Below are 14,672 nucleotides of genomic sequence, written 5' to 3'. Positions count from 1 at the left end.
GTAGCTTGGTCAAGTCCAGATCCTGTTGGCTGGTGGGAAATTTGATGTGTCGGTGTAGCTGGGTCAGCATTGCGTCAACGAAACTCCTGAGGCAGCGTGACATGGTGGGCTGGGATATCCCCCCAGCAACCGCTACTATCCCCTGGAAGCTCCCGGAGGCCAGAAGGTGCAGGCTACACAATACCTGGACATGTGTAGGCACGGCATTGGTCCGCCTTGTTGGGTGCTGCATCAGGGGGTCAAGGTCCTGTATTAGCTGGATTATCATTTCCCCATTCAGGCGGTACTTTGCATATATCTGCTCTCTGGTTTGGCCCAGCAGGGTGACCCGCTGGCGGAATATCCTGTCCTGGATTCTGCGTCTCCTCCGTGCTGCTCGCTGTAGCCTTCGCCGCCTGACCACCATGTACATTCCTGGCATTGTGAGACTCCAACTGCTGCTGCTGACTCTCCTTATGTGTGTTTGGTCAGGCCTGCCCCTTATTCCTGATTGGCCAACGGTTTTTCAAAAACATTTTTCCAATGGCTTTTATGGTTACCACCTGCTTTGGGTTGTCCTTATTTTGCGCCTCGCAAACAGCGTTTTTTTTTTTTTTTCGCTATTTGAGAATTTTCATGAATACCGATTGCGCTTGTATAGCGAATTCGCAATTTATTTTCGCAGATTCCGTGGTTTGTCGCACTCCTGCAGGGATTCTGAGAATATATTTGCGATTTCGCTATTTTTCGATTGCGCTTTGGGTATTTTCTTGGTGAATGCCGATTAGGGAAATTGCGCCCGCAATAGCATTTTCGCAGCTATTGCGGGCGCAAATTTGCTTCATGAATCAGGCGGTTAGACTTTTATTATTGCACAGAACCACACGCAAAACTTTCTTTTATATTATTTTTAAGTACGCTTTAAAATCTTCTTGTAAAAAGAAATATTTTAAATTAGGAAATTCATGACAAGTCATGGCATAATCTGGGTCGAGCTTCCAGGCGGCTGGTCTCATTTGGCATGAAATATTAAAATGCATTTGCGTTTCTTTGATTAAGGCTGCAACTCACGGGGTTCGAACCTTTTGAAGCCAATTGAAACACGAGTTTGTAAAGTGTCTCAGCTGCACGAGAAGGAGTACTTTCCATTCTGTGAACTAGAACATGAACATTTCGTCAGAGCGGCGACCCCAGGAGATCAATTTTACGGCTATTACATAACATGGTATAGAGGTAAATCTCTGCCTGGTGGTTTAGGCACCATATATATTTGCATTACGTTCTCTTTTTTTTAAATTTTCTTTTTTTCCATGAAGCAGTAGTTACATTCTATTCTTTAAGACAGACAAATCCTTAGAAAATCAACAAAAGACAGGCATCATAACAAAATAACACATGTGAGAAAAAAGAAAAATCCATGACATGTATAAACGGAGACCCTCCTATTTCGGCTACTGTTCCATCAATGGCCCCCCGACTAGCCGACCCTTTGCCTTCCTTCTCCTGCCTTTACATTTATACAATGCCATCTCCAAATTAAATACATGAAAAAGGCTGGCATACCATGCCTGATATGTCAGCGGCTCTTTATACTTCCACTTAGAAGCAATCATTATACGAAAAATAGCTATTACCATAAAGCAAACATAAACTTGGGACAGTCCTAACTGTAGACTCTCGTCAAAACCAAATAGCAGCATGGTTGAAGTTAAAGAGACAGTCCGCCCTAGGTTTTGACATAAAAACGTTTCAATCCCCTCCTTCAAAAATCCAATTTGCAGCTATCAGCGAACATCTGGACCATATCAGCCGGGCCCGGACCGCACCTTGGGCTTTTGTTGTTATCACTTTCCCCCATGCCCAAAGTTTAGCCGGCATAAATTAAGTCTAAATACCATTTTAAAAAATTGGTCTTTAAGGTTAGCCGATAATAATACTTTTTTAGATAATTCTAATGATCTGCACATATCTACATCCAGATTGTCCAATTTAGTCGCCCACCCACTTTTTACTCTAGCTATATCATCCGGATTGGCCTCCATCAACATAAAGTACAAATCCTTAACTCGGGGCTGTTTTTTTCGTTAGGCTTTCTAAAAGTGGAATGCGAACAAGGGGGCAGATTTACAAGCCCCTTGCGCCACTTTTGCGTTGTTTTTCCCATGTTAAAAATTACGCAAATGTGGCGCAAGGGGCTTGTAAATCTGCCCCAAGGTTAGTAGGTTGTGAGGCCACCGTTTTTATTATCCATCTTACTTGTATATATTTGAAAAATGTGTTAGGATCTAGCCCACATCGTTCCTGAAGTTCACCGAACGAAACAACAGCATTCAGGTTGGTGATATCTCCTATATTATTAACTCCTGCCTTTTCCCAAGTTCTGCTTATATTATCGTGAAATGGAGCCGGAAAGACTGAGGAGCGCCATAAAGAAACACATCTCTGGATTTTGGGGATTTTCAAAGTTTTACTAACCTTCCGCCAGACATTCCAGTCTGCTCTTAGGGTTTTAAAACGTGTTTTTATAGTAGGTACCTTCCAGACTACCTCAAGGCTAACCCTGGTGCTAGATTGCCAACAGCTAATTCATAGATAGTTGGAGGGGTCTCGTCCAAATGTACTACCACAGCCGGATCCCAAGCTTTTGACCTAAATAAGATAGTCATTTGCGGCAGCATTACAGCCCAATAATAATATTAAAGATTAGGGACTGCCACCTCGATGTTGTGGGAAAGTCATTAATTTAATTAATTTCAGCGACCTCCTAATCTTCTTCTATCCCCATTTACATTGAGAAAACCGCCCATCTACCTTTTTGAATACCAAATTTGCAGGTTCCAAAGGTATGCAACAGAGTAGATAGAAAAATTTAGGAAACATCGTCATCTTTATGACATTAGCTCTTCCAATAATGGATAGATGTAGATTATCCATTCTCTTCAAGTCTCCCCCCATATTTTTAAAAAGAGGAGCCGAGCTAATTTCCTATATCATCCCAACTTCCGCCGCAATAGTTATCCCTAAATACATGGCTGACTCCGTCCTTCGAGAGTCCTGATATTGCGTGGTCCTAGTACAGATAATTTGTGTTTTGTCGATATTTAGAATGTAACCTGACTCCCTTCCAAATTCTGAGGCCAGCATTTTGCTCCTAGCTATTACGACTTGCGGATCGGGGCTAAAAACCGCAATGTTGTCGGCGTAGGCTAACACCTTGGTGTTGTAACCCCGGACCACTATTGGTTTAATTGCCTGATCATTCAGCAAATATCTAATTAAGGGGTCTATATAAAGCGCAAATAGGATAGGGTAACAGGGACAACCCTGCCTCATACCACGGGTGATCTTGATCCTACCCGACTCCCTCCCCATTAGCTGTATTTTTGCATGAGCTTGAACATACATAGCTGGAATGGCAGTTAAAATTCGAGGGCTGAAGCCATTAGATATTAAATTTTGCCACAAGTATGCCCATTCTACTTGATCAAATGCTTTTTCCGCATCCAACAATATCAGAGACATCTGTATGCCTGTGGCTTCGGCTATATCAAATAAAGAGATTACCCTTTGGACATGGTCTGTTGTTCCTCTGCCCGGGACAAAGCCATGTTGCCATGGGTTCACTAGGGACACAATTATCTTTCAAAGTCTGAGAGCAATAATCTTAGAGTATAATTTCTCATCAGTATTAATTAATGATATTGGTCTATATGAGGCAGGATCCTCAGCATCCTTTCTCTTCTTCAAAAAGATCACTATATTGGCCTCCTGCCAAGATTGGGGCGGGACCCCCTGCTGTTATACAGCTAGGAATAAATCTAGAAGAAGAGGGGCCAATCCTGTCCGTAAAGCTTTATATATCTCCATCGGGATTCCGTCTGGATCCGATGCCTTGCCCGAAGCCATCGTCTCCTGTGCCCAGAGTACCTCATTCAAAGAGATGTCTTCTTCTAGCTCCGACAACTGAGGGGACAAATTCCCTGTTGCTGCACCTATTATCATTGGTCCAGAATCCCTAGAGTGATACAAATCTTGGTAAAAATCAGTGAGTATTTTAATATGATTGGGAGGTCTGTAGCTATCTTACCTTCCTTCCTTCCCTCTAAGCTTTAAAATGTTGTTTGCTGCTGCCCTTTGTTTCAATTGGAGTGCCAAATGTTTCCCCGTCATCTCTTCATATTCGTAGTTATCCCGCGTATCGGTTTGGAACCTTTCAGCCACTTTTTTATTGAAGATTCTGTAAATTTTGACCTTGATCCTAATTACTTTTAACTCTAAATGTGTTTGCAGGTCTGTCTGTTTTTAGGCTATGGCTGCCATATGCTGTTTCTCATAATTACTCAGCTCCTCTGTAAGTGCATATATTTCATCCCTCTGTTTTTTCCTATAAAATCCACCAAAACGTATTGTTTCTCCACTAAGCTCTGCTTTAAATGTGTCCCAGATGTTTTCTCTCGATGTGCTAATTCTATTTATATTAAAAAAATGTCGGGTCCACCCCCTGATGTGATCTACGAATCCTTTTGTGGCTAATAGTTTTTTATCAATCATCCACTTTGTAGATACTTTTGCGTACGCCGGGACCTTAATATCCATCGCCAGATGCTTGGGTCCGACAGGACCTTAGGCAGTCTCCTAACTTGTGCTCCCTCCAAAAAAGAGGCTGAAACAAAAAAAAATCAAGTTTAACATATTTTCTATGTGGACATGAAAAATATTTGAACCCCGGATCCCCTGCCATTTTACATGACCACGTATCTACCAACCCATGCATGGCCGTGAGTGCATTTAAAACTTTAAAAACTTTTGGCTTTCTCCCCTTATAGAGCCACATGAATCTAAATGAATATTAAAATCGCCGCAGATAATCAAGGGTGTTGGCCAAGAAGCCAATTCAATCTCTAGTTCTGAAAACAAATCCGCATCATCTATATTTGAGCCATATAATGTGCAGATAGTAAAGTGGTTTGGAATTAAAGCAATAGACCACCTACCCCATGTATCCAACTTTATTCGCTTTATGGGTAGGATCCGGTTAAAAACATGTATTGCCACCCCTCTGGTGTTGGTGGACTGAGATGAGCAAATTACCTGGGAATACCCTGGGATACTGTTGAGCCCTCTTTTCTGCCAGGGGATGTGAGTCTCTTGCTGGCAAATAATGTCAGCATCTAGTGCTCGCAGCACCTCCCCAGCCCTGCCTCTCTTGCCTCTATCGTTCAGCCCCCCAATATTAATTGTGCAAATAGTCAGCCTACCATACTTGCAGCTTCCTTGGTTCCTAAATTGCCCTTTAAACTACACCCTTAAACTCCTCTGGTACATCTCTTTTTCTGCAACCACACACTGCTTTCCTGGATTTTCTGCATTTTGCCCACCCTTCCCCAGCCTCCCACCCTCCCCCTCTCTCCCCCATCCCTCCCCCTCCTCTTCCCCACCCCCCCCAGCTTTGTGAAGCAATAGACCCTCCTAGGTCTGTGTGTGATGAGTGGTGGGTCCCTCCCTTAAGATGACATAATAATTCGATTTGTGACTCCCATGTGAGATTTTGTAGAGCAATATAACCAAGGAGCACTTAAGGGCATTCGAGAGATCATATGCCCATGCCTTTTTAGTCCTGGTTATTCTAAAAGCCTTTTTTGGTTGTTCTAGAAGCATTTTTCCCGAATATTATCCGAATATTATCCTTGACTTAAAGAACATGTCGCTAACAGGAAAAAAAGGAAAAGAGTCATCTCCCCCCAGTATTTAGGAGCTCCCTGGCCTTGATCTGCGATGTAAAAAATCTGGTTTGATCTTTCCATATTACTTTCAGTCGAGCCGGGTTGAGGATGAAGACCTGAGCTCTCTTCTCCTGAAACTGGATGATCATTTGACGCAGACGCCATCTTCGTTCCACCGTAGTGTGGCAAAAGTCTGGTCTAGTAAAAAATGTAAATCCATCTGCCACCCGCTGTGCTTCAGGTCTAGCCTTCTCGAACACATTTTGTCTCAGCAAATAATTGCCAAAATATACCAGAAATGCCTGAGGTTTGGCATCTGGGCGAGCTGGCTGCCAAATGCTAAACGGGACTCGGTGTGCCCTTTGTATTTTCTGGGGCCAATTCCACCCTTCCAATTCTGGTAAGGATTTCTCCAGTAGCTTAACCATAAAAAGATGTGCGTCTGACCCCTCCTTCCCCTCCGGAATACCAAGAAAGCGTAAGTTATTCCTTCTTTGGCAATTTTTGCCTTCTTCTAGTTTCCAATAAATATCCGAAAGTTGTTCCTCATGTGCTACAACTTGCCCTTTTGAACCAGCTATGTCCACTTCCAGTGCAACTGTCCTTGTTTCTAGCTCCGTCATCCGGTCACTAATATCGTTGCATGTTCTTGCAATTTTTCTTACAGCCTCCTGAAGTTTCAGAGTGGCATTCTGGGGGCATTTACTTTCCAGCCGGGCTTCTTCCCTATGTGCCATTACACACTGCAATATAGATTCTAAAGTAGGGGATAGCTCAGGGGACCCCGCCACAGCTTCCTCAAAATTAGAGTGGTTGCTATTCCCCACCAATTGATCTCGTGTAGAATAGTCCCACCTAAGATCCGTATGCCTAGGGATGTCAGTTCTCCCCATTCGGGAGAATGTTTTCCATGTAGTGGTAATCATTTCCCGGCCTCTAGCATCAGTGCCAGGTATACTCTCTTCCTCACTAGATTCTGCATTGGACCAGGGGTCTGAGTCCAGACCTGACCAGGTGGCATCTGAAAGAGAGTAGTAGTCATTTGCTTCTGAATCAATGTCCCTCCCCCTACCATCCTGCGATATCCTGTGAGGCTTTGGGGCCCCGTTAGGTTCTCTCAGCTTCCCCCTTGGCTTCTATGCACTAAGGTGCTGCTCAGATCTTTCCTCCTGTTCCTGTTGGAGCTCAGTCTCCCCAGACACTTCAGTGTTCTGGCAGTCATTTCCTAAAACTATCTCTCCGATACTCTGCCCAGCATCAGTGACCGGCACAGTAACATTGGCTCGCCCCCCTTGCAGTATCTGTCCCACACTGTCCCCCTTGGACCCTTGTGCGTGTGTCTTTAAAGCCTCAATGTCACCCTGCTCTGCATTCTCCCCCAGTCCCATTGGTGGCTTACCAGTTAGTTTCTGCACAATTCCCTTAGCCAGGACCCCATTGCTCACTTGACTGGCCGAAGGCTGATCCAGTTCCTGCCCCCGGAACAAGTTGATTATTGTGGTGGTCCGAGGCGGCTGGGGCTGCGCGCCCCTGCCCCTGCCCTTCTCGTCTAGGGGATTCTCCAGCCGGGCCCTCTGCTGAAGTCCTTGAGCTGCGGGGGCAGGTGCCATCTCTGTATCCGCCGTACTCCCCTGCGGGGATTCCATGGGGGCCGGTTGTGAGGGTCCGCCTTTGCCTTTCGTGACCATTTTGGGCACCATAATGACAGCGCTGGAGGCTGATCCGCAGCCGCTGCTCCACCTCGATATCCGATATAGCTCCCGCTTGAGACCTCAGCAGCCGACGATCAACTGCTCCGCTATCCCTGCCAGCGCCGACGCCCAGCATGTCAATCCTGGTAAGACCTGCTCAGTCTCTGCCCGGTCATTTAAACCATCATTTATCGCTTGTAGGCACGCCATTCACGTCCTCTGCATCCTTTATTTTAACTGAATCCCACCGTCACCCTAAGCCACATATGGCTGACTTCACTCGTCCGCCATCTTTGCCAAGCATTACATTCTCAACGTAGTTATTCGGAATGCTCTGATTACTTATCGGTAATCTTAATTACTTCTTGCCATACTTTTTCCATTCACTATCCTTGTTAAAGGAAGTGGGCACTACCTAGCCTATAGAAACCTTTACTGCAAAATTAAACTTTTAAACACCAGACACTTTTTTTTAGCCTTGTAAATCGTTATTCTGCACATAAAGGTCTCCTACACCTCACTAGAAACCTGGTACTTATCGATGAGAAGTGAATGCATTCCTAGCAGGAGGGGATACTGGATGGAGTTGTTAGGACTGTGATAAGGCAAGAAAGAGTAGCAGCAAAAGAATTTGGGTTGCATTCGTGTATTTGGTGCATGCGACCAGAGAATTCCATTGAATACCTCAAGAAGCTACTGCAAATATTGATTTATTTGTAGGCTAATTTGTTAGATTCTTTGCAAAGATAAGATTTAGAAACAACCTGATGCACACTAACAATAAATCACCAAAAGTTCCAAGATGTTGCACTGTTGGTCTCTAATGCAACAAAAAAAAATATGGCAGCTCTGCACTATCAAAGGAACACCTCAATTATCATCCTACGAGGTCAGGATTCTCATTTATATGATTCATCTGGAAAACCTCACTATTTAACCGTTTTTCTTTTGGCCGAGAGGCTAACGATTACAGAGCAATAGTGTGATTTGGGGAAAGATTCTGAACCCTCAAGTTGTAATTCTGAGAACGTAATGTATAGCGGGGTGACAAGAAAAGATTCTAACCACTTCACCATTAACATTATGTTTGCCTTTTTCTTCCTCACCATGATCAGTGCCATTAGAATTAGAAATTGGGGGAAATGGAGGGCAAGAATACAAATCACTGAATCATTTCCAACCATCCAGTTGGTCAAGACATCTTGTAAAAAACAGGGATCTGTGAAACAAACAAGAATTGTGAAAATGTCCAGAAATAGTCTCTCAAGCATAAACATATTACACAGAATATTTTCGATTTCCGAACTAGATTATGTGATGGAAGTAACACCAGTTCAATCAGCTTGCCTGGACACTGAATACGCTATGAACCAATGTGAATCAGCAAAATAGAACTCCACCAACCTTCATTTTTTCAACACTAATGCTGCAAATGAACTGACCGTAGCCCCTTTCTGACAATGTATGTGACATTCATTCACCTGGCTGCCTGTTTTCAATAGTGTCAATGTCTGCTTCGTAGTGTAAGTACCACACAGATCATTAAAGATCAGACAGGATTGTTGTGAGCTCCTTCCAAATGAGAGAATTCGTTCTCCCATTAGCTGATCAACACTCCAGTGCAATGTTCTGATCTTCAAATGTCATCCCTGCCTCGCCAAACATAATTGCCATTACTACTAGATTTGAAAGTGGATTCATAGAATTACCACTAACAGGGTGGGTTATAATGAGCCACCATTGTAGACCTTGCTCACAGTGTTAATTGCTGGCTTTCACAGCTGTAAATTCTGTGAGCAAGGTTCCTAGGGGTTATTCAAAAAACACTCTGGACCCTCAACCACTTTGACATTGGTGTTTCTTGGCTCAGAAACAAGAAAGTATGGACCTAAGGATGACCTTAAACTTCTTTCACAAGAAACGTCAATGTAGGTGTGCAGTAAAGCATGAATGTATGCCCTTTTCAGGATTCTATTTGTCTTTCTAGGACTCTGTGCACTGTGACACTATTGTTCAGTGCTACAATGCCTGTTCTCTCACCATACAATTATACTGATGAAATGTGTTCCCCCATTTGGTTTGATTTAAATTTCCTGTAAGGTTATGTATAACGGAGCAGATCCATTCAATGTGTATACGTTAAATGCCATCTCTGTGCTGCATTGTGCATTTACAGTATCCAAATAAAGGAAAAAATAAATGGCTTCTTGGAGCAATGCTGTGCAGTAGCTGGGCTGGAGCTTAAAAATGCTGCAGTGGCGCATGCAAAGGCAAAGGGGTTATTACCATGTAGGAGAATCTATGTTTATATGTTTATAAGCTACGCCTAAAGTGTGCTCTGTATGTCCACATGGCACGTTGCTTAATATACATGCACAAAAATTGTCAGATTACATTTTTGAAAAGTGTCATTTTATAGTGGAAATGTCTAAAAACAGTTACCAGTCCTTAGGTTGAGGCAATATTCTACAAAACAGGCCTAAATATGATTAACATTCTCGATTCACATATCTGCTATAGAATTTACTAGCAAAATGAATCAAAGATATTTTTCACTCAATTTTCAAAATCTAATTTAGCTGTGAATTCATATTTTTGACACTTTTGCCTGAAAAGTAACTTTAAAAATGTTACTTTGTGCAACCTGAACCAAAACTGGCTTAAAATTATCTCAACTCCAGTGGCGTCATACACATTCCTGGTAGGAGGTAATGTCCCTGCTCTTCTGGGGACAATGGCCCCGGAAAATAGGGGGGGTTGGCAATAACTGTCCACTTGGGATGGTTAGCCAAATGGGAAAGGGCACGATTGGTTTGGAGAATGAAGGACAGTCATAACACTTCTTATTCCGACAAGGAGATGCCAAATGGGGTTGACATGATCTCAACGTTTTTATTCCTAGAGCCCACTTAGACCCTAATCTTCCAACCCCATGAGGAGGAAGATCCAATTTTGTCTCAGACAGAGGAGAGGTTGCCTCATTAAATAAGGAAGTGGTTTAGATAAAGCTAGCGAGCCTCCTCTTGGAAGACAGGCTTTGCCATTTGGGATTCAGGACTTTTGGAAACATTTACAGTAAAGTTTAGACAAGTGTTGCAAAAAAACCCACCTACATTGATTACAGAGTATTAAATAAAGTAACCGTCAAAAATAGATATCTGCTACCATTGAACTTACTATTATTATATCAGGTCAAATGAGCAAAGACGTACACTGATAGTCTCTGAGGTGACTATCACCTGATCAGAGTTGCTGAAGGAGATGAATGGAGGATGGCTCTCCATATCCGTTTTGGTCTTTTTGAATACCAGGTCATGGCATGCGGCCTGATTAATGCCACAGCAGCCTTCCAACATTTTGTCAATTATGTTCTAAGAGAATGCCTGCACATATTTGCAGTTGTTTACATTTGTGATAGTCTGATTTTTTCAAAGATCCTGGAAGAACATGTGAAAGCCAACATGTGATGACATTCTAAGAAAATACAAGCGCACCGACTGTATGTGAAATAAAAGTAGAAGAAAGTAGAATTAAGGGGTAGACTTCCTGGGATTTATTCTTTCCCCACAAGGAGTTTCCATGGATCCAGCTAAATTTAAGGTGATTTCAGATTGGCCACACATTTGCTAGTTTCAGCATGCCCATTCTACACCACCACATACATACCATCACGCCACAGCCTGCTGCATCTAGAAAAGTATGTCAAAAGAGTAGTGAACTTCTGCCCTCTCTGAGCACCAGCCCGAGCACACCATCAACTTTCTGAAGCCCATCAAGAATCTAAACAGCTGGCTCACCACATGCGCTGACAAAGTGGCTCCCCTGAAGTGCAACCCAAAGGCAGGAGCCCGACCACAGAGGAACTCAGGCTAACAAAAAGCCACTGCAAGCAACATGAGCTCAATTGGAGAAGAAGTCAAGACTCCGTAAATAAAGACATCTTCAAATCAGCCCTAAGGTCCTACCACCAGCAGATTTGGAACACCAAGTGCAAAGCTATTTCAGGTTGCATCATTGCATGCACTACCAGCTACAAGGAAAGCTTCCCCCCCCCCTTCAGCCATAAACCGGACCTCTTCACTGGTGCAGTTCAACTTATTATCACAGCTAATAAACAATACATGAAATTGTGACCTACTGTCATCATCATCAAAATCCCTTCTGCTATGAAGGCCATCCACTAAAGGACTCCATCTGACACTTGCCCCACCACACTTTCACCAAAGGACTACTATCAATCAGCGAAGCACTAGCACCCAGCCTCCATTGACTCAGTCACATTCCTGGACACTTGGAAACATGCCACCATTATGCCTCTGCAAAAAGAAACCATCCGCGACCCAGCCACACTTTCCAACTACAGACACATCTTCCTCCTACCATACCTGGAAATGGACTTAGAGAATCTAATAAACCAACATCTCAATAATTACCTCAGCAACTACTAGCTCCTCAGCAGAATGCAGTCTGGAATCATAACATATATTTGTGTCATAAGAAGAATTGAAAAAATAGACTGAATGTTTATCATACACCATATGGCTGTAATTACCTTGATAGTTAGGATATTATCATTCTTTTCTGTTAATTTTCAAAAGAATTTAAGAAGGACATTCTGAATGAAGTATTTAGAGTGTAACAAGTTAACCCACATTTTTATGTTTTAAAACAAATATGAAATACAAACAAAATGCGGTATTTTTCTGAAAAAAATCACGCGGAAAATATCTTCTAAATATGCTTAAAGGTAAGCAGGTACGAATTCCTAGAAAAGGGAATAGATTTGTTGCTTTTGTGTTTTAGTGTGCAAGCAAAATTACGTCTTGTAAACTATGTATCTCTGGAGAAGAATTGTTCAACACTGAAAGAAATATTTCATTTGCAGAAATGGCTCCTGGAGAATAGCCTGGCACTGCAATGCTCTAAAGGAAAATTAAAATTGCTCTGAGGTGAACTGTCTGCCAAGTTTATCACATCTCGCATACTGTATTAGACCTTGAAAGACACCCCGAAGGATTATTACGTGGTAGCACAATTCTGTTATAAAGACGCGTCTTTTAATTCCTTATTTATATTCCACTTTCTTTGGAAAATATTATGCTAAAAGTGTATCTTAATTGGTCATGAATGGCAATTTTGTTGTTTCTCTATTTGTTCGACCTCTGATTATTAAACATTCTAAGCATTTTACACCATAATTTGCACCCTGTGTTAAACTCCCATCACAATAGACATAACAAAGGCTGCCAATAAAACATTGCACCTGACAGCTTGGAGTAGAAACTGTAACACCACGTGATATCTGGAAAAACATCACAACAAGAGTCACAATAAAACTATCACTCCTCATGCCCTCTGATCTGATAGAATTATCATTCTATACGGAGTCGTGATCCTTCACCCAAATCATTAGTACACTACTGGCAACAAAATGTGCAATGAGGAAAAACAGGAAAGCGCCTCAACACCTCATCAGGGGTAGCAAGCAATATATAAATGCAACCTTTCCCTCTTCTATTCCTCCACTATCCTTCTCAATCCAAAGAACAGACTAACATATCCACCTCTCAAATTAATTTCATATCTTCACAATATTTAATTCACCCATAATCCTTTTGGGATCCGGAGTAGCAAGCTACTCACAGAAAAAGTGGTTTGACGCCTCTTCAGGAGTAGTAAGCGCTATATAAATGCAATTACAATACAAGTATAGCATGTGCACAGTTAGGTTTTATCATCATTCCAAAAGATTCAAATATGTACCAATTTGCATTTTGATGTCATATAAACATAGCATTCCAAAATAAAACTAAAAAAGAGCTACTTAGGCACAATAAATATTAAAACATCAACAACATGAACTTACCAGGACTTTAGTAGTGTAAGCACTGTTAATGGCGATAGCATCCACCAATATATCCAATGTTTTGGCTGGTAAAGCATCCGGGTCAGGGATCTCCTTGTACCGAACATCGCCTAGGTAGACTTGCACCACTGTCATCCTGTTTGTTGTCAAGGTTCCTGTCTTGTCAGAACAGATGGCGGTGGCATTGCCCATGGTTTCACAGGCATCCAAGTGGCGCACCAGATTGTTGTCCTTCATCATTTTCTGGAAGGAATAATCAAACGCGATTCAAAATGAGTTGGAAGGAGTGTAGATACACACAGAAAACAGTCCAAACAAAAGCATTTTTATTGTGTCATTTGCCAATGAGACAACAAGATGAGAGATTAGTTAAATGCTTGCTTTATTGCTGAAGAGCTCAATTTAGGATCACATTCCCAAAGCTTGTATATCTTTTGGATTTAATGTTTTGATATCACTTAAAAGACAGCTGCATCGATTTATATTTAAAATGTATAACTAACAGGTCAACTTTCTTCAAAACATAACTGATTACAAATTGCAGGTGACAATAAACCTGTACATCCATCCTTGAAATCAGTTTCTACCTACGTAAATGTTGTAAGGTTTCATTTCATTGCTTCCAACATAATTTATTTACTACGAATATTAACTTCCAGAAAAGCAGATTTGTCTAGTGATTCACTGGCTTATCTTCCAGTCTGGGCAATTCACTGTACATCTCTCACTATTAAATTAAATAAAACGCGAAATCTAATATAAATATGTGAGATATAAAAAATATTTGTGTGCTTTCAGGTACTTTCCCAATTACAGGTTTTCATCTCATTGTGGTTTCTTTAGTTTGCTCTCAACAGGACAGGGTACACACAGCATACAATACAGTGAGGTGCTCCTGCTGCAAGTGACAGTTTTTATTTAGATAACGACATTTCTGCCTCTATAGTAAATAGTGTTGCATGGTAAACTGAAACCCAGAATCCACAAAATACTGATTTAATTCCCTGGTATGCAAGCTGCATAACCGCATTGACAGGTTCCCTATGAAACAGAGCATAGTACCTGTGGTACACTCTTCAGATCTAAGCAAAACAATCTCTGACCAAAAAATATCTGTTGATGACCCCTTATTGGGGCACAGCTCTCACGTGTGGCACCTGCCTATATAAGCTCTCCAAACTGGCCCTCCATTGAGTGGTGGGGGAAGCAGTCGACCATTGTTTTCAGGAGGACAACGATTCCATGAAAGCGCCAGGTCCAGATGGGGTACCCTTAGATTTGCTCAAAAGTAATCTTCCCCTGTGGGCACCCTTGCTGTCGAATGTTTTTAAGGCGGCAATACTCGTTCAAATTCCATCTTCATGGAAGGAAGCAGTTGTGGTACCCATTTTTAAAAAAGGAAATAGGAATGAC

General features: G+C 42.1%; 1 protein-coding gene across 5 annotated transcripts in view; it reads right to left on the bottom strand.

Annotated features, from left to right (window-relative positions):
* Positions 1–14,672, bottom strand: part of ATP2B2 (ATPase plasma membrane Ca2+ transporting 2) — a 1,528,737-nt gene that overhangs the window by 430,634 nt on the left and 1,083,431 nt on the right. For all 5 annotated transcript variants that reach the window (XM_078661398.1, XM_078661399.1, XM_078661400.1 and 2 more), the window contains one exon: positions 13,260–13,502. In XM_078661398.1, the coding sequence (XP_078517524.1) occupies positions 13,260–13,502 (243 nt within the window). The remainder of the gene's footprint in view (positions 1–13,259; positions 13,503–14,672) is intronic.

Source organism: Lissotriton helveticus, chromosome 9 (assembly GCF_964261635.1).
Source record: "Lissotriton helveticus chromosome 9, aLisHel1.1, whole genome shotgun sequence".
In the NCBI taxonomy this organism is placed as follows: domain Eukaryota; kingdom Metazoa; phylum Chordata; class Amphibia; order Caudata; family Salamandridae; genus Lissotriton; species Lissotriton helveticus.
Note: the sequence above shows the minus strand (reverse complement) of the source record. Positions and strands in the feature narration are given on the sequence as shown.